This window comes from Halichoerus grypus, chromosome 7 (assembly GCF_964656455.1).
Source record: "Halichoerus grypus chromosome 7, mHalGry1.hap1.1, whole genome shotgun sequence".
In the NCBI taxonomy this organism is placed as follows: domain Eukaryota; kingdom Metazoa; phylum Chordata; class Mammalia; order Carnivora; family Phocidae; genus Halichoerus; species Halichoerus grypus.
The window spans coordinates 101,713,299-101,733,240 of NC_135718.1; the positions used below are offsets into that span (position 1 = coordinate 101,713,299).

General features: G+C 39.2%; 1 protein-coding gene across 7 annotated transcripts in view; it reads left to right on the forward strand.

Moving 5' to 3' along the window:
* Nucleotides 1–292: 292 nt before the first annotated feature.
* DNM3 (dynamin 3) overlaps nt 293–19,942 on the forward strand; it is a 539,814-nt gene continuing 520,164 nt past the window's right edge. For all 7 annotated transcript variants that reach the window (XM_078077964.1, XM_078077966.1, XM_078077967.1 and 4 more), the window contains exon 1: nt 293–627. In XM_078077964.1, coding sequence (XP_077934090.1) covers nt 467–627 — 161 coding nt within the window. In that variant the 5' untranslated portion in view covers nt 293–466. The remainder of the gene's footprint in view (nt 628–19,942) is intronic.

The window sequence follows — 19,942 nt, forward strand, 5'->3', positions numbered from 1 at the left end:
TACGGTTGCTACTGCTGGTGACAGGGCTGAGTGGTTATCAGTAGGGCTTTCCACTGGTCTTTGGCTTTGTAGCTGAGGCTGATTCCCTGGCTAAGCGCTGTAACTGTGCGTCTGAGCCTTGGTAGCAGGAGACAGAGGTCGTGGCATCTGGCGGCAGCTGGGAGGCAGTGCGTGCGCGCCGGGCCGAGGTGTCCGTTTGGGAACCCTCGCGCGGAATTGCAGCCAGGCGGGGCGCGGATGGGGCGGCCGAGGAACCAGGCCACGCCCCTCCCGCCCGCGCAGGCGCGCTGCGAGCCGTTAGCTGTCAGGAGCCGAGCGGCTGGCTGGCGGCGGGATCCGACGTCTGCGCTGGAACCGGCTGACAGCACCCAGCGCGGCAGGGGCGGCAAGGGCGGCGCGGCCCCGGCTCCTCAGCCGGGTCACAGAGGAGAGCAGGGACCAGCGGGCGGCTGGCGACGCTGGCAGGATGGGGAACCGGGAGATGGAGGAGCTGATCCCGCTGGTGAACCGTCTGCAGGACGCCTTCTCGGCGCTGGGACAGACCTGCCTGCTGGAGCTGCCGCAGATCGCCGTGGTGGGCGGCCAGAGCGCGGGCAAGAGCTCGGTGCTCGAGAACTTCGTGGGCAGGTGAGAGCGCAGGGCGCGGGGGGCGGGGCTGGCGACCCCGCTTGGGGCCGTTGGAGCGCGCCCGGGCGGCGGGAGCCCTAGGACCGACCGGGGGCTGAGGCGGAATGGAGGGCAGAGCGGCGGCGTCCGTGGGGCGGGCGGGGTCGTCCCGGCTCCGGGCATCCTCCGTCTCCCCCCCCGCCCCCCGCGCCTGGTGGCCCTCCTGTCTGTCTTTCATCCTGCGATACAAAGCCATTTCCTCTCCGTCCTCCGGTCGGGGAGTCGGGGGAGGGGGTCCACCCGGGATCGACTTCCCCCCCGCCCGGCGCGCCCGCCTCGGGTAGCCTGGATGCGTAGCGCGCCCGGGAGCTTCGCAGTCCCCGTCTCCTCTGTTTTCCCGGCTCCACATCCCCCTCCTTTTCCTGTCAGCCTCCCCGAGGCTCTCTGTGAGGCTTTGGGGTTTTATCCCCCCCGCCCCCCGCGGAGATGCTGTCCTTCTCGCCCCGGTTCTCGGCTCCGCTCAGCTGCCTACTGTTCGAGACAGTCGTCCCCTGCCCCTAGCAGGGGAGGCGGGGTGCGAGGAGAAAGAAACCGTTTGTTGTGGTGAAGCTTCATCCAGCCACGCTTCCCCACCATTCTCCCTAAGAGTCGAAGAATAAAAGGTGGTGTGTTCGCGTGTGCACCTATTCACAGCTCCAGGCTTATGTCAGAGAAACCGAGGCACAGACTCTGAGGGGGGTGAACGTGGACTTGTGTTGCCCAGATGCCATGTCATTCCTGCATCATCTCGGAATTGACCAGCATCTTTCTCGCACGCTCTCTGCGCCCCCTCCCCCAGCATCATCTTCCGTTCCCTACGCTCTCATCTGTCCTGCGAGTCTTCAAGATAAAATGCTGAATCTAAATTATAGTTATGGGTTTCATCGTGACTCTTAACACAGAAAAAGGGAAAGGATTAATTTTTTTGAATTGAGAATCAGCATTTCTTCCACTGAGCAATTCGTGAGGGATTAAGTTACCTTAACGGCCTCGCCTGAGGAGTGCAGACATTTGCCAAGAAAAGCCCGTTTGAAAGCATTACGAAAGCTGAAATCTGTTTCCTATAGTAAACCAGGTAGAAATGTACAGCAGTAAGACAGTGGGCCGGAGTGGGGACAATCCAGAGATTGTACTTTACTCTTTTTATTTGGCTGGTTAAGTGATTTTAGAGTCAGAAGTTTCCTGTTCCTTTTTTTCTTTTTTTGTTAGTGTTTGGTCGTGTGTGAAATTTCGATATTCCCACATCTCCTTTGGGAATGTTAGTGTCTATAAAGTGCATATTCTTCTTTCTCAGTTGATGCTCTATCTGATGATACTCTTCTTTTTTTCCTTGTATGAACTAGAAAAGCTTAGAATCCTAATAAAAAAGTAAAATTGCTGACAATTGGCTGGTATCTTTGCCTAAGTCTCTTAATCACTTCTGTTTCACCATTTTGAGTGATGAGAAAGTGATGGTAAAACATTTTGCATACGTCATCTTAGACTAATGGTGAAGTGATGGATGAATGTGATTTCAAACATACGTGGGGCAGTCATATAACTTAATAAGGGTTTTACTTTTTTGGATTTATTGTCAATGAAATTCACTAAGTTTAGAGTGGTATCCATAGGGAAAGTGAGGCTTGAGGGCAATGTATTTTTGAATTTTCAAACTCCAGGACATTTAACATGGTACCCTAATAGTCATTTAACTACTTTTGTTTTTTAAACAAATACTTAAAGATTAAAATAGTAAGTAATTCAAATGCAATTACCATGTTTTTATGCATCTTTCATATATTTACTTGGATGGGCCGTATTATAAATGCAATGTTTGTGTCCAGAGCTTTTGAACCTAATGTCAGTTTTAGGCACATATCTCAATTCTGTCCTGACACACTTCTTAATGCTATAATAAAATTGTATACATTTCCCCTCACTAGCTATAGTCTTTTAAAATGAGAATTTCAAAAAAAGAGATATGGAAGAGTAAATTATTTTAGCTTAAATGTTTTTTTATGATAGAATGAAAAATAGGGACATTATAAGCATTATACAAATCAGAGCATTTAGCAAAATACATTAGTATTTTGTTATACTTTTAAAAAAAGTTTTACCAATAATTAATTACTGTTAAAATATCAAATCAAAGGGTGAACATAGAGGGAAAAACTCATTTAATAAATATATAAAGGCTTTATTATCTGTAGAGATGACACTTGCCTTGCAGAGCTTATATATTAGGAAAAAATTAATTAAAAAGGTCATTTGACTTTAATAAAGGTTTCTGTCATTGAATTATTGAGGAATCTAATTTCTAATTATAAACCAACCTTAGGGAAAAAGGAGTTCTCAATTTTGAAAGGAGATTGGTCCTAGGCAGAAAAAAACTACTCATATTCCACTATAACCTTTTATATTTTTGTTATCCAGCAATTTTGCAATAAAGATAAGGTCCTTTCCTTTAAGGATGAAACTTTCTTCTTTTACATGTAGTTGTTTTCATTTTAAGACTCTGGCGTATGTGCAGTTATCGAATGTAGTAATAAAACAAGGGGTCATTGCTTGTGTGAATTGTGTTTGCTCTCATTTAACCTTGTTCTCTTCAAAATAATGATGCATTTTCCTCAATATTTAACAATCCATACTTAATGGACTATTTTCTTCTCTCAGATATATATTGACTTTTTTTTGATAGCACTGAATGAATTTGGTTGTGAATGTGTTTACTTCATTTAACTGTAGCTGTAAAATCCAATTTTGGGGTGACAAGTTTGAGATTGTTATGAATAAAATGAGTCATGAATGAACTACTTGTTTGTGATTTTCTTTCTGAAGTGATGAATTTACATATTAATGTAATATAGTGTGAGTAACCAGATTGTTCTTTTGGTTGTTCAGATGAGATATAGACTGACAGTGAGAGGCAGCGTAAGGTCTAATGAGTAGAAGCTGAGACCCATGGTGTGAATATAGGGGTTCATTATCCGGCGTGGGGGTCTGCCCATTTGTCTGGTTTGTGTATGGAAGAACTGAATTTACTCACCTACTTTCATATCCAATTTTTTTTTTACAGTGCAGTGAGATGATGATGATAGTGGTTAACATTTATTGAGAGCTTGCTATGCATCTGGTGCTATTCTAAAGGCTTTTACATGGGTAATCTCATTTAATACTCATAAAACCTCACAAAGGAAGGTACTCGTGTGAGTTTCATTTTACGGAAGAAGAAATTGAGATTTAGAGAGTTTGAGTAACTTGCTGGTGGCTAATTTAATTGAACATAAAAACAGTGGAGCTAGGATCCAACCTGAGGTGTCTGGGCTCTATCCCATACTATAAAACTTCTGTGCCATATTGCTCCCTCCATACTTAGATTTACCAAATCCTCTGATAAATACTTTTAACTTCTTTCTTTGATCACACTTAAAAGCACCACCTAAATGAACAAGAAGCTGCCATATTAATAGTATTATTCATATTTATTTTGGTCTACCTTGCCTCATTTCACAGATTTGAGGCAACCCCTTAGGCAGAAACAACATTAGTTAAAAGATAAGTACTTTTCTTTACTATATTAGACATTCTTGAAGGGAGCTCCAGCATGTAATTGGGTTGTTTATTTAAGTATGTGTTTAGAGTACATACAACTTGTTTATGGAGGTGTTAAATGAAAACTGTACTAGTTGCTAATATGCAAATGTTTTATAATGATATACTTGTTAAAAACATTAGTTTTTCAATGCTAATTATATAGGCAGAGAATTCCACATTATTTTATTCTAGTCTGAGTGGTAAATAGACTTTTAATTTTGTACAACTAGAGTAGGTTTTGTGATTAATGATTAAAAAAAGACTTTTTTTTAAAGTGACTATGCTGAGGGAGTGCATTTCAATGTGGAAATGTCAAATGTATATTTATTTAATTATGATGTTTGAAAGATAGATATGTTGATTATCTAATTAAAGTTTTTTTGAGAGAGAACCTTAATAGCCATTTGATGCTGTTGTTGCAATGGACATAACCAGATAATTAAAAAAAAAAAATCCGTAAGTCATTTATATGGCTTAGATAGACACTATTCTTAAGTCCTTTGACTGATTTCAGGAGAGTAGTTAAAAATTGAGGAGGGAAGAGTTCTCCAATTGCAAATGAGATTAGGCATAGAAGCATTCATATTCGTAAAACTTCTTAATTCAGAAATAGGTTTGTATTGAGGGAAAGTATTTTTTTAAATATCAAAGCACCTGAATTAGTGGATATTTTTCAACAAATGCCAGGTGTTAAAATTATTAGGTAAATGGGTGCTAACAATTAAGTTGTGATAATTTTTGAAAATTGTGCTTCATGGTTCCCAAGAGTCCATTTAATAAAGAATCGGACACATGAACTTTTTTTCATCCAACAATGAATTGCTAAAACCTGAAATTACAAAGATATTTTTGCTGAATTAACATACATAATGTACTTCAGGTTTTCACAAATTTACAGTTGGTAGGATTTAAGTACTACAGTCAACGTAATTCTTTTTTATTAATAGTATCTGAGAAGCAATACAACCAGGTAAACTGGCCTGGATAGGATATCTCTGTTTTGAAATTTACTTTTGGTTAACAGATATCAAAAAATGCACTTGATTAACTTCTTTAAGAATGAATTTGAATAGGCGGTCATCCAGAACTTTTGAGGAATGGAGACTTATTAGTTAGCTATGCTATTATGCTAGAGATTATTGGGTTATCTACAGTTAGTATATTAGGTGTTTTTCTTAGGTAGTAGTACCTTTTATTAGGGCTAGTAAATGGAATTAAATTATGATGTTTTATTTATTAATATAATTTATTTGATATTGAGGGGACTACAAGCAGCTGAAAGAAATAGATGATTTTTTTTCTCTCCCACCAGAGCCAAGTGGAGAGAGCCCTGAACTAATGTACTGTATAGAATAATCCAATTTTTTTCCTGTATGGCCAAAGTTTTGCCTACCTCTAAGTCTGCTTTGTAATTTCTCCCACTCTGAGCATTAATTGATTAATTAATTAATTAAAAACATTCTTTTTAGAGAGGGGGTAGGGCCAAAGGGAGAGAAAGAATCCCACAACCCTGAGATCGTGACCTGAACTGAAATCAAGAATCAGATGCTTAACGCTGAGCCACCCAGGTGCCCCTCAGCATTAATTTAAAAATCCCAATGGATTATATAATACTAAACATATTTATATAAAGTGGAAGGAAGAAGGAGGCCAGTGTTTGTTTAGCCTTACTGGGTTGCTAGCACGGACACTGTTAATATACTTCCCATGCTTTCCTTACTTTACCTGTTTTCACATCCCCATGTCAATAGAGGAAGAAACTCAGGGTTAGAGAGGGGTAATTTGTGGAGGGTCACATGGCTTGTAAGTGGCCAAGCTGAGATTTAGCCTTGGATATGACTCCTGTTGGTACTCTTGAGAAATATGAGCAAATCAAGTCAATGAGCATGTATTTATTGAGTTCTGAGTATACTGGTAAGAATATAGTAGGAAGTATGAATGCCCAGAAGCTGATGTATGTATAAAAAGAGAACTGACAACATAAGGTGTGAGATCTCAATTTTCAAGTGGTTTTGTAAAATAAATGCAGTTGGGTATAATGCAAACTGGGACAAAATAATTTATACTATGTCAATTTATTTTTACAAAAAAGAGAAAAAACCTTGAAAACCCACAATTCTGAAATTGAATTGGGATATAAGAGGAAAGTAGACGATATATGAGTTTCCAGTGTCATTTGGCAGCTGGTGTCATTTTAACTCAAGGCTGCAAGTACTGAAGTATCGATGTCAGAGTGGGGAGGTGGTTATCTGTGTCTCAGTGTCTGACTCCACAACAAAGCATTGAATTTAGACTATCACTTTATCATGAAGAGATACCATGTACTGGAGAGGGCCTGAGAGAAGAGTAGGAGGAAAGAAGAAAGGTTGGAGAGATTAAAAATATAACTGGATGCAGTGAAGGCTAAGCGAGAGTGGGTTGGATTAGGCCAACTGCTTTATAAGGACCTCCAAGGCGCTAATGCTGAAGGGAGTGGAATTCTATTCTTTTTTTTTTTTTTTAGAATAAGGCATTTAGTTAAAGTAATGAAATAAATCGAAGACAAAATGTCAGGGAAAATGTTCTAAAGGCAAACCTGAGAGTGGAATGTGTTGATATTGTTTAGAAGTGGGGGAGGGTAAAGGAAGAGAGTTGACACTAAACGATTTGCATTTCATGAGTTAAACATTGTTCTGGCAAATTAGAGGGTTTATTTATTTATTTATTTTAAAGATTTTATTTATTTATTTGACAGAGAGAGAGATAGCGAGAGCAGGAACACAAGCAGAGGGAGTGGGAGAGGGAGAAGCAGGCTTCCCGCCGAGCAGGGAGCCCGATGCAGGGCTTGATCCCAGGACCCAGGGATCATGACCTGAGCCGAAGGCAGAGGCTTAACAACTGAGCCACTCAGGCACCCCTAGAGGGTTTATTAATATGAAGTTGGTGTTTTTGTTTTGTTTTGTTTTTGTTTTTGTTTTGTCATAGGTAGCTTAGCTTTGCTTTTATCAGTAGCAAGGACAGGCATTTCACTAGGTTCTGTAAGAAACTTTCTTCTGTCTTAATTTCTTTGCTAACTTCCTGGAGCTACATTAGGATACAGAGAAACCAAGAGATTTGCCCAAGGTTGGAAAGAGAATCAGAGTTGAGTTTGGAACTTGGTGTTCAGAACTGGGAGCCCTGTTGAGGTCATCATCTTCTTTTCCTCCTCTTATTGTTTTAAAGTGCCTCCCTCTTACCCTCACTCTGCCTCCTCCTCTTCCCATTCCTTTCCATTGGACCAATCTTTCCTCCTCCTTGACATTTCCCTCTATTATTTTACTTGATAGCACACCAGCAGTGAAATTTCATCCCCCCAACCCCCGTACAGAACAGTGGAAGGAAACAGGGAGCAGGATTTTTGTCAGGTTTAGGCTTAGACCAGGTAATTTGGCTGAGATAATATACATTAGTATATTTGTGACTTTTAGGAAACAGGCCCAGGGAGAGACTAAATGAAATAGTGGATGTTTTCACACATTATTAATGTTTTCCCAACAGATGGGCATATCTAGAAAGTTGTGCCTGGGATGGTCACTGATAGACCTTGCTTAAACCAAGGAAAGCTTCTGAAAAGTTGAGGATAAGTAAATAATATAAATCTGGAAAGGTTGCTATTTTAAGAAATGAGTGAACTTTTTGGTAAAATAAAAGATATGTATTGGGTAGCAAATCCTCACCCTTCAATTTTGCCTGTTTCATATTTTACTTTTTTGTTTGTATTCTTAGAGTGAGGCCCATTGATATCATAGAAATTATTTTAATAATTAATTTCAACAAGCATTAATATTGTGTTAAATCCTTAATGTTAATTGATTAGAAAGGCAAGATAGTTGTTGAGGAAAAGGAGGATATATTTGATCCATGAATTATGTGAATGATACAGGACAGGTTTAGATTTTGTTTTTCTCTGACATCCCTGCTGAAAGTCCTCTATTTCTAGAAATTTAAACTGTGTGCCTCAGTGCTCTTTTGTGACAGGTCTCATTTTCCTTTCCCACTGCTTCAAGGTCATGATATACCCATGAAAAACACATATATACCTATTAGAAGTGGGTAGGGCTTCTGAAGGACCTCATTGTCTATTGTTTCAGTGGCTTGGAATTGAAAAGACAAATCCATTTAAATTAGTAACTTGGTGGGTAACTAATCTTATTTACGGTATTTCTTTTCTTCGATCTCAAAAAGCCAATATTTGAAAAGGACTCATCATATCCTGGTAATAGAGTGCAGGCTTTGCTCACTGGTGTTTCAGTCCCACTTCTGACTCTTGTTAGTAACATGCTCCTCAGCAAGGCACTGAACCTCCCTGGGACTTAATTTCCTCATCTGCAGTATAGGCATAGTAATACAGAATTTATTTTTTTATGTGCGTGTGTGAGTTCTAAGTAAGATAATGTATAATGTATGGCCCATAATATGCATTCAGTGAATGATGACTGTGATATGATGATTTATAAGAAAAATATATATTTGATCATTCATATGACCAAAATATATTTCTTTTTTTTTATTTTAATATTTTATTTATTTATTTGGGGGGAGGAGCAGAAGGAGAGGGACAAGCAGACTCTGCTGAGTGTGGAGCCCAGTGTGGGGTTTTTTATCTCACAACGCTGAGATCATGACCTGAGCCAAAATCAAGAGTCAGATGCTCAACTGACTGAGCCACCCAGGTACCCCCCCCTTTTAAGATTTTATTTCATATGACCAAAATATATTTCTCATATTTATTTGGTATTCATCCATGGTTCTTGTCTTACAGCTCACAAAACCCTTGGAATTTCCTGTGTTGAGAGTGAGCAAGGTGTCTTTTTGTTATGTTAATGAGGTGACTTGGAAAACACCTAAGGAATGGGGGCTGCTTGTCAGTGGAGCTTACCCCATGATTAGGGGGTTGGAATTTTTAGTCCTATCCCCCAGTTTCCTGGGAGAGGAGACGGGTTTGAGGTTGAATCAGTTGCCAGTAGCCAATGATTTGATCAGTCATGGTATGTAACGAAGCCTCCATAAAAACCCAAAGGACTGGGTTCGGAGAGCTCCTGAGTTGTTGAACACATGGGCATTTAGGGAGCCTGGATCACCTGGAGAGGGCATGGAAGCACCTCGCCCTTTTCCCATACCTTGCCCTATGCATCTCTTCCATCTGGTTGTTCCTGAGTTATATCCTTTTATGATAAACTGGTAATCTAGTAAGTTAAATGTTTCTCTCCACTCTAGCAAATTAATTGAACCTAAGGAGGTTCAGATTGACATTTGAGGTGTCAGGGTACAGCCTTGTGAGACTGAGCCCTCAACCTTGGAATCTGATGCTGCCTCTGGGTATGGTGTCAGGATTGCATTGAATTGTATGACACCCAGCTAATGTCCAGAGCACTGCTTGTTGGTTTGGGAACCCCCTTCCTCACATTGGAATTGGTACTAAAACCCATTTAATGGCTACTAGTCTAAGTCTTTTATCTAGACTGGAGGTTTTCTGAATATTTTTAAAAACAAAAATAAATTTAGGAGAGATGATAGACACTAATGCATCTTTGCAAATTCTCTGTTTTGTGCATGTTGGAAATTACAGCTTCATCAAGATACTAACTTTTAGATCATAATAACTTAGGGTATATATGGGCCTTCTTTAGAGAAAGCATTGCCCACATTTAGCATTACCATAGTGTATTTCTTTTGTTAAACAGCATAAAATGACCTATATCCAGTTTGTGTGTTCTTTTCTCCCAAGAGTTCCAAAGAACTTTTCCATTTATTCTTTTATTAATCCTTACAATATCCCTGAAAGGAGAGTAAAGGCTTGTTTTATTAACTTCAATTCAGAAATGAGGAAGATTGAGCTAGAAAAGGTTAAGTGACATGCTAGGGTTTAAATGGTGATACTAGAGATAATGAATGCAATAGAATTAATAACATTGCAATAGTAGAATTAAAATGAATTTTGCTGAAATTTTCTTTCGTTCTCCCAGAGAATAAATTTTAAAGAAAGTATTTGATTCGATGATATGGAGTAAACCATTCATAGCATATCTGTATCTTTTGGAAATATTAGATGAAATTGTAGGCAAAGCTGGGGGTAGGAGTAGGAAAAACATTGGAGAGTCCAACTGGAGAAGCAGGACTACTGAGTAAGAGTATGAGCTAAGCCCAAGGAACAGAAAAGATCTATAGCCAAGGGATCAGGAGGTAAGGCAGAGAAATAGTTGTGTCTGGTGTTATTAGACCTTAGAGAAGTACTGCAGTTTGTATAGTAGAAGTTGAAGTAATATCCAGTGACTATTTTCAGTGGAAAAACTCGTATTCTGACTTGATTGACATTCTCACAGCTTACTAACCACCAATTTCAGCTTCGAGCTAGTTAACTGGTTCCATTTGGAATGACATTATCTTTGTGTTACTAGGTATGCCTCAGAACATTTGTGTAAGAATAGCTTTGGGTGTCTTATCCAGAGGAACCTTAGAGATCTGTGTGTGTGTTTTTCTGTTTTCTGGTTAATAAAACTGAGATTCATCCTTTTCATATATTTAAAAGACGGGGAAAGGCCCGCAGTCTATTTTCATGGATCCTAGCATTACGATTCTGAATGCTCCTTCCTGGACAACAACCATTGTGTGGTGAGACTTTTGCATTTTCATCTAGAAATACCAGTATAACTTTTTGAATACTGATTACAGTCCTTGTGGATTCAATTTAAGAAACTTTACATGATCTGTTTACTTAATCCTAACAAAAAACATGCGAAATTGGGGGGGGGGAATACTTGATTTGATTTATCTACTATGAATATTATATTTTCCTCAGGGATTTTTTGTTAAGTTGTTGGAGAAGGGAAATGGTAGAAGGATTATGAGTCTCTTACTTCAAGAACAAGAGCAGGAATGGGAAGGAGGAAGTCTTGCTTAGTGTGAGTGTGAGTGTCTACTATATTGCAGGGAGATAGGAAGAAAAAACAGATAAAATCTTAATTGCTGAGGGAATTAGGAATATTCATGAGTTATTTAGTTTGAGATGGATGTTAAAGGGTTACCTCAGGTAAGCTGAGGCACCATGGGTGAAAGCAATGAGAGCTGGGGTTAGTCCAGTATATCCATCACCCTGCTGGTCTTCCTCAGCTCTTCCTATCTGATTTAGAGGCCCCTCCTCGGGTCCTTGTTCATACCTTCCTGCACAGGGATCTTACTGCACAATTGGTTGCGTCGTCTGTCTGCTCAACTCTTTGCAGCTTCCATGAAGTCAGGAGCTGCATTTCATTTCTCATTTTCATTTAATGCTGTATGAATTTGCAATGTGATTCTGTATATGCCACTTTTCCAAGCTGAATTGTACCTTCTTTACCAATAAATTGGTGTTGGACTAGATCAGTGTTTTTCAAACTGTGGGTATGACATATTAGCAGGACATGGTATCAATTTAATGGGTTGTGACAGTTTTTAAAAAATATCAGTGTACATCCCAAGTAGTAATGATAAGTACCATACATTATTGGGAAACTTTTGTATTAGTTATGTATTTGTATGTGTATATCATGCTGCAGTATGAAATTTATTTCTTACTACAGTTGTTCTCAAAATTGTTGAATGCCTCTGGACTAGATTAAGTCTAATATTATTTCTAGTCATTTATTTGATGATTCTATATTTGTGTGGTAGGACAAATCTTTTTATTATAGAAGGCACAATTCACACTATACCATACTATTTTACTAGGCGACCTAAAATCGAGATAATTTTATTATTTTTATTTTGTTAAATTAACTATGTTTTAATTGAAAAAAGAATAGGTACATGTGTTAAAAACTCAGACATTTCAAAAGGATATACGATAAAAATTGTCCCCCCCATTATGGTTTCTTACTTGTTAAGATGTTTCATTTACCTGAATACCTGCCAGATTATTTCTGGGTTTATATTTTCTTCATATGACATTTATTTGATTTTTGAGGACAGAGAGAATTTAATAAGCTTGTTTGGTTGTAGGTAGATGATAAAACCAGTTGAGAAAGAATATGTTTGAAAATTCTGTTTGCAGATGGATTTATTCATTCACTGAGTCATTTACAGTCATAGTTTTGAGAGTCTACTATATGCCAGAAACTATGTGAGGCTCTTCGTATAGAACAGCTCCTTCAAGTAACTTGGTGACCCAGTAGGGTACAAGGGTTGATATGCACTGTGCTCTTATTATTAGGGTAACCAGGCTAACGATTCTAATGTGAGGCATTTGTTAGAAAGTAGTTGGTGGTGTCATGATGTTGTCTCCAAATATTTGAGGAGCTGGTAATTGGAGAGGGATTAGATTGACTTTATGTCCCTAGAAGACACAGAACAAATGGGTAAAAGTTACAGGTAGACAGATTTAAACTTAACGTAAGGGAGATTGCTCAACAGAAGAGTTAAGAAATGGAATGTGTCCCTGTAAAGCAGTAAGTATTCCATCACCGGAAGGATAGAGGCCAGGGATTAAAGACTGACTGGCTCCTTGGCAAGGTGTAGATGGGAGGCAGCTTGAGCAAAAGGACTTTGAAGTTCCTTTATAACTTAAAGTCTATGATTTGGCTTGCTGGGTGTCAGAGAGCAACCTGGCTTTAAAAAAAATGTATGTTTTCTATAGACTATTTCTAAGTAGATAACAAGTGTCAGACATATAAAAGGGTTAAGACCTCCCAGGGTCCAGCCTTTCTAGGCCTTCAAAAAATAGTTGTGGATGTAAAAAAACTGGAATACCTCACAGAATGACTAGTTCCATGAAGCAGCTATGAATAAAATTGTTTTAGTGATAAATTGTATTATTCTTTGAAAAAAATGGAATAACAGCTTGGGGGCGCCTGGGTGGCTCAGTCGGTTGGGCATCTGCCTTTGGCTCAGGTCTTGATTCCAGGGTCCTGGGATGGAGCCCCACATCGGGCTCCCTGCTCAGCGGGGAGCCTGCTTCTCCCTCTGCCTGACGCTCCCTCTGCCTGCCGCTCCCCCTGCTTGTGTTCTCTCTCTGTCTCTATCAAATAAACAAATAAAATCTTTAAAAAAATGGAAATAACAGCTTGATTTTAAAATCTGCTTTAACTATCCACCTTTTTTCAGTGGTGTACTAGCCTAAAAGCTCTTGAAAAATCTGTCTTCTTTTTCATTTCTAAAATCCTCTTCCTAAATTTAATACATATTGGAATTTCCTTATTCGGAACATTCTAGTCCAGGTCCTCCCCTACACCTAGAGAACTCTGACAGCATCTTGCTCTCCCATTTCCTCTGTTTCTCATTCATCCGTTCCATGCCAATATTGCTGCTTTCAGATTAATTTTCCAGTACACAACTTTCATGTCACTGTCCACAGGAACTTGCAGTTACCACCCACCTTTTCAAATCTCTATGTGATTTTCAAACCATTTTACCTATGTAACTTTTGTTTTCCACTCCTCTGCAGTTGTGTTTTCTTCTCACTTTTCTCATCTTTTCTGTTATAGAGTGGTCATTTCTGATTACATAGGAACGAGCATGGCTGGGCAGAGCATGATCTTTTGTGACCAAAAGGAATTCCAGCAATCAGCGCATACTTGCTTTCTTTGGGATGAAAAGGCAATTAAAAAGTATTTGCCCTCAACAGAATCTAATGAAGACTAACATAGAGTGTACTCCAGAACTCGTGAAGTGTTGCGCTGAAGAACATGCAGTCTCTGGGGCCAGACTGCATTCACATCCTAGCTTTGCCACTTACATAGTTCTGTTATCTTAGGAAATCACTGAACCTCTTGGTGCCTTGGCTGCCTCCTCTGTACAATGGAGTAATAGTAGGACCTATCTCATAGAGTAGCTATGAGGATTAAATTAGTTAATACACGTGAAACACTTAGGACAGTGTCTATCGCATAGCAACAGTTCAGTGTTTATTACTGGGGATGGAAGTTTAGACAGAATTTGGGGGCCTTTAGAATTACAGAGTGTTCTGGATGATTAAAAGAAAATGGCACATCTCTTTGGAGAGTCTGGGAAAGATTTCATGAAAGAGGTAGGCTTTGAAATGAGCATTAGAGAGGAAGAATTTGATAAGTTGAGATAGGGCCAAAGGCAGAGGTAAGAGGCCAGATTGCAGCCTTCTCTGACCTCTTGATGACTTTAGGGTTGGTTCCATGCTGTTGGGCACTTCAAGGTTTCTGACTGATTTACATGAGTTTTTGGTCCCCGAGGCAGACTGCAAACTCCTTACTGGTATTCCCCACAGTACCTTGTACATTTCTGTCTTAGGTACTTAATTTTTATGGAGTCTTCACTAATTAAATTGTTGACCCGACTTCAGATGGGTTATGACTGGGAATGAAAGATCACACTCACTTTTAGTAAGATATATATATTTAAGATTTTATTTTTAAGTAATCTCTACACCCAGCATGGGGCTTAAACTCACAACCCTGAGATCAAGAGTTGCATTCTCCACCGACTGAGCCAGCCAGGCACCTCAAGAGATTTATATTTTATACTTATGAGATAAAATTGACTGTGTTTGATGAACTAATGCTCTTAGCTTGATAAACTAATGTTCTTAGCCCATGTGCCTTAGTTTTTTATTTATCACTTCTCTCACCTTTACTTCTCTATCCATTTTCTTAATGCTATAAATCTACTTAGGATTCTCCCATTTTAACCTCTGCCCTCTTCTGCTGTTGGCTTAGCTCCTTCCTTATCTTTGCAACCTTTACTTTCTGAACTCTTACTGTCTGAACCCAGGAATCAAATAGATTTGAATTACAAGGTTTAAATATACTTGACAGACTGGTCTATCCCAACATCTCCCAAGGCAAATATGTGGATATCTGTGTAAGATTTACTAAAGGGACCTGTCAAAATAAGGGTTCCTGGGCTCGACTCATGGTGACTGACTCAGTGGGTCTGGAGTTAAGCCAGCAAAATCTGTATTTTTCAGAAGTTCTCCTGGTGCTCCTAATAAGCAATCAGATTTGGGAGCTTATAATTACCACTTCCACAATTCCTGTGATTTCTGCAGCTGTGGATAAGGAATGAAATGTATCTTCCAAAACTAATGATGTAATGTATGGTGATTAACATAACATAATAAAATAAAATTTAAAAAAAATGTATCTTCCATTCCCATCAGCATACTGAAACTGCCCTTGCCAAGGTCACTGATGATTTTTAAACAGCTTATTTTACTAAGTATTTCTGAAATTGATCACCTATGCTTAATTCCTACAACCACTGGGTTCAAGTTGGCATCATTCATCTTCTGGACTATAGCAATGGACTTTATGCTTTTGCCATCTGTAACTCTATAACCTAGCTTCCACACAGCCATAGCATGATTGATATGGAATTAAAATTAAATGATGTCACTATCTTGGTGAAAACTCTTCAGGTCCTAATGCCAACCACATAAAATCCAAGGTTCTTGGCATGGCATAAAAGGCCCTGCAATGACCCAGCCTCTCCAGGTTATCTGTTATGCCTGGATCCAGCTGCTTTTCATGCCCTGTACACATTCACCATGCTGTTTCACATTTCTTTGCCTGTATCACATGAGTCCCTTTATAAGGAACAATGTGATCCTTCACCAGGCTAGCTCCTATTATCTTTAACTCAAGTTTCCTTTCTCCTCTTCTCTTGGGTACCTCAGTTACCTTCCACTTTCTCATCTTTCCCAAGTTACTTGTCTCTCTTCTAGGCATCATAACTGTGAGTAGTTTTCTAATGTTATACTTATTACATTGTATTAAATTATTTATCTACTTCTATCATTATCATTCTGAGCTTCTTGAGGGCAGAGCCTGGGTCACTTTTGGCATATAGTAACTTTTGAATAAATATTGAGTGAATGAGTCAACAAATACAATAGAGAGGTTTCAACCTCTGTCATACTGATTTATCTGCAGCATATGATGTTGTTTATTGAACACTCTGTGTGCCAGGCACTGTCTTAGGCAGCAGAAAGGCATTAATAAGTGAACAAGCATACTCCCGGTCATTGAAGAGCATGTGGTATAGTGAAAAGATCAACAACAAGCAAATAAAAAGTGTATAATTATAACTTAGTATGGATGCCATGACAGAAATGATCATGACACAGTGCTAGAGCATGACAGAGAGGGATATTATTTATAGGTTGATCAAGGAAGCCTGGCTGGTCAGGTGATATTTCAGCTGAAGGAAAAGGCATTAGGTATGGGAAGAGCTAGGAAAAAGCATTCCATGCAGAAGGAATAGTATGTGTTAAGTCTCTGAGGTGTCAAAGAGCTCTGTGTGTTGTAGGAATTTAAGGTAAGTTGAGCTAGGGGGAATTATGGCAAGGAAAAGTAGCAGAAGGGAGTTTAGGTAGACTTTGTTGGTGTAAAAAATAGTTTAAATTTTGCCTGGACTGCAATGGTAAGCAACTGCAGGAAGGATTTTAATCAGGATAGTGACATACTCTGATTTATATCTAAAAAAGATTACTCTAGGTAAGTGCTGTTTAAGATTGTAGTCACAGCTCCATGTGGCTGCTACTGAGAAACTGAATTTTCAACTTTATGTAATTTTGAACTTAAATTTAAAAGCATAATTCATTCGGGGCGCCTGGGTGGCTCAGTCATTAAGCATCTGCCTTCAGCTCAGGTCATGGTCCCAGGGTCCTGGGATCGAGCCCCACATTGGGCTCTCTGCTCGGCGGGAAGCCTGCTTCTCCCTCTCCCACTCCCCCTGCTTATGTTCCCTCTCTCGCTGTGTCTCTCTCTGTCAAATAAATAAAATCTTTAAAAAAAAAAAAAAGCTTTAAAAGCATAATTGATTCAGTTATTGGAAAACTTTTAAGTATGTTCTAATATTTTTTCAACTATATGTTTATAACATTAAATATAGATCAGGTATTTCTGATGAAAATTAAGCTTCTAAGTAGAGATGTGCTATAAATGAAAAGTACACACCGAATTTCAAAGCCTTGGTATGAAAAGAAGAATGTAATTGTCTCATTAATTTTTTATATTGATTACATATTGAAATATTTATATTTTGGAGAGACTGGGCTAAATTAAAATGAACTGTTAAATTTACTTGTTTCTTTTTATTTTTTTATAATGTGTAGCACAGAGAATTTAACTAAAGATGTTAATTAGTAGTTGTCAGTATTTCATTGACATTTAAAACTTTATGATTGTATAGCAAAAACTCCAAAACATTATTGAAAGAAATTAAAGAAGACCTAAATAGATGGAAAGGCATCCTCTATTCATGAAATGTTAGAGAAATGTCTATTCAAATCCTTTGCCCATTTTTAAATTGGGTAATTTATGTTTTTATTGTTGAGTTATAAGAGTTCCATATATATTCTGGACACTATTCCTTTATCAGATATATGCTTTGCAAAAAATTTCTCCCATTCTCTGGATCATTTTTTCATGTTCTTACTAGTGCCCATTGAAGCACAAAAGTTTTCAATTTTGATGAATCCCAGTTTATCTAACTTTCTTTTTGTGGCTTGTACTTTTGGTATCATAGCTAAGAAACCACTGTTGAATCTAAAGTCACCAAAATTTACACTGTGCTTTCTTCTAAGAGTTTTATAGTTTTCAGTTCTTAGGTTTAGGTCTTTGATCCATTTTGAGTGAGTTGTGTATATGGTTTGAGGTAGGGGTCCAAATTCCTTTGCATGTGGATATCCTGTTGTCTTAGTACCATTTGTTGAAAAGGTCACTCTTTCCCCCATTGAATTGTCTTGGCACTCTTGTCAAAAATCAGCTGACCATAGGGGTGCCTGGGTGGCTCAGTTGGTTAGGTGTCCAACTCTTGATTTTAGCTCAGGTCACGATCCCAGGGTTGTGAGATTGGGCCCTGCATCGGGCTCTGTGCTGGGCATGGAGCCTGCTTAAGATTCTCTCTCTCCCTCTCCCTCTACCCTTTCCCCTCCCTCCACCCCCAGGTCATGTTCACACTCTCTCTCTAAAAAAAAAAAAATCAACTGACCATAAATGTAATAGTTTTTTTCCTATTTTGTTTTGTTTTTAGAGGTGGGAGGCAGAGGGAGAGGTGGGAGGCAGAGAGAATCTTAAGCCGACTCCATGCCCAGTGCAGAGTCCGTCTTGGGGCTTGATTTCACAACCCTGGGATCATGACCTGAGCCGAAATCAAGAGTTGAACGCTTAATGACTGAGCCACCCTGCCGCCCCTGTAATAGTTTATTTCTCCTGAACTGTATGTCTATCCTTATGCTAGTACTACACTGTTTTGAGTAGTGTAGTACGTTTTGGAATTAGGGAGTTTTTTTTTTTTAAGATTTTATTTATTTGATGGAGAGAGACACAGTGAGAGAGGGAACACAAGCAGGGGGAGTGGGAGAGGGAGAAGCAGGCTTCCCGTGGAGCAGGGAGCCTGATGCGGGGCTTGATCCCAGGACCCTGGGATCATGACCTGAGCCGAAGGCAGACGCCTAACGACTGAGCCACCCAGGTGCCCCTGGAATTAGGGAGTTTTTATAGAGATTGTATGGAATCTGCAGGTTGATTTGTGATATATTATCATTTCAACAATTTTAAGTCTTCTAATTCATGAATATAGGATGTCTTTCCATTTATTTAGGTCTTTTTAAATTTCTTTCATTGATGTTTTATAGTTTTTGCTGTACAATCTTAAAGTTTTCAATATCAACGAAATACTGACAACTACTAATTAATATCTTCAGCTAAACTCTCCTCTTTGCTCCAGACTCTCATATCCAACCATCTGGATATCTTACAGGCTCTTAACATGCCCAAATCCATACTCTTGATATTCTGCTCCCAACATTTTCTTCAGTCTCCCCCGTTTCGGGAAAGGGCAACTCCATCCATCTAGTCACAAAGTAAAAACCTGTAAATCATTTTTTATCCCACCCTTCCCTTATCTAATCCATCAGCAAGTCATGATGACTCTACTTCCAAAATAGATGTAGAATCTACACTTCTCTCCATTTCCACTGCCACATTCTAATCAAAACTGTCATTATCACCCACCTAGACAACTGCAAAAGCTTACTAATCCATCTCCCTGATTCTCCTTTGCCTGCCTCCAGTCCATTATCCTCACAACATCTACCAATAATGGGAATATAATGTGAGCCACATAAATAATTTTGAATTTTCTAGTAGCCACAGAGGTTCCAACATACTCAAATCCATACTCTTGCTATTCAACTCTCTTTTAGAATAACTAACTCTCTGCCTGACTCTATTTACCTTTCAAGACACAGCTATCATCTCTTTCTTAGAAGCCTTCACTAAGCCCACAGATAGAAGGTGTTCACTGAATATATGTTGAAAGACTGGGGATGCTCAGAGCCCTGTTGAACTGATGAGCTCTTTGAACACAGAAGAATTATCCAGAGAGACAGTGTTGTAAGCACAAAAAGCCAAGGGCCTTTGTATTTACATGGCTTTCTATCTTTGTTTCCTTGTCTGCAGAATGGAACTAATATACATTATCTCAATTCCTTTTACAAAGTCTAAAAAGTGGGTTTTAAATGTCTAGTACATAGACTCCTCAAGAAATGATAGTTTAAAAAATAGTAGCAAAACATGCCTAAGAGATCATCTCCATTGCAAGGATTGCAAAGACACCTGCTCTATTTAAAATGCTGCATTTTGGGGCGCCTGGGTGGCTCAGTTGGTTAAGCCACTGCCTTCAGCTCAGGTCATGATCCTGGAGTCCTGGGATCGAGTCCCGCATCGGGCTCCCTGCTCAGCGGGGAGCCTGCTTCGCC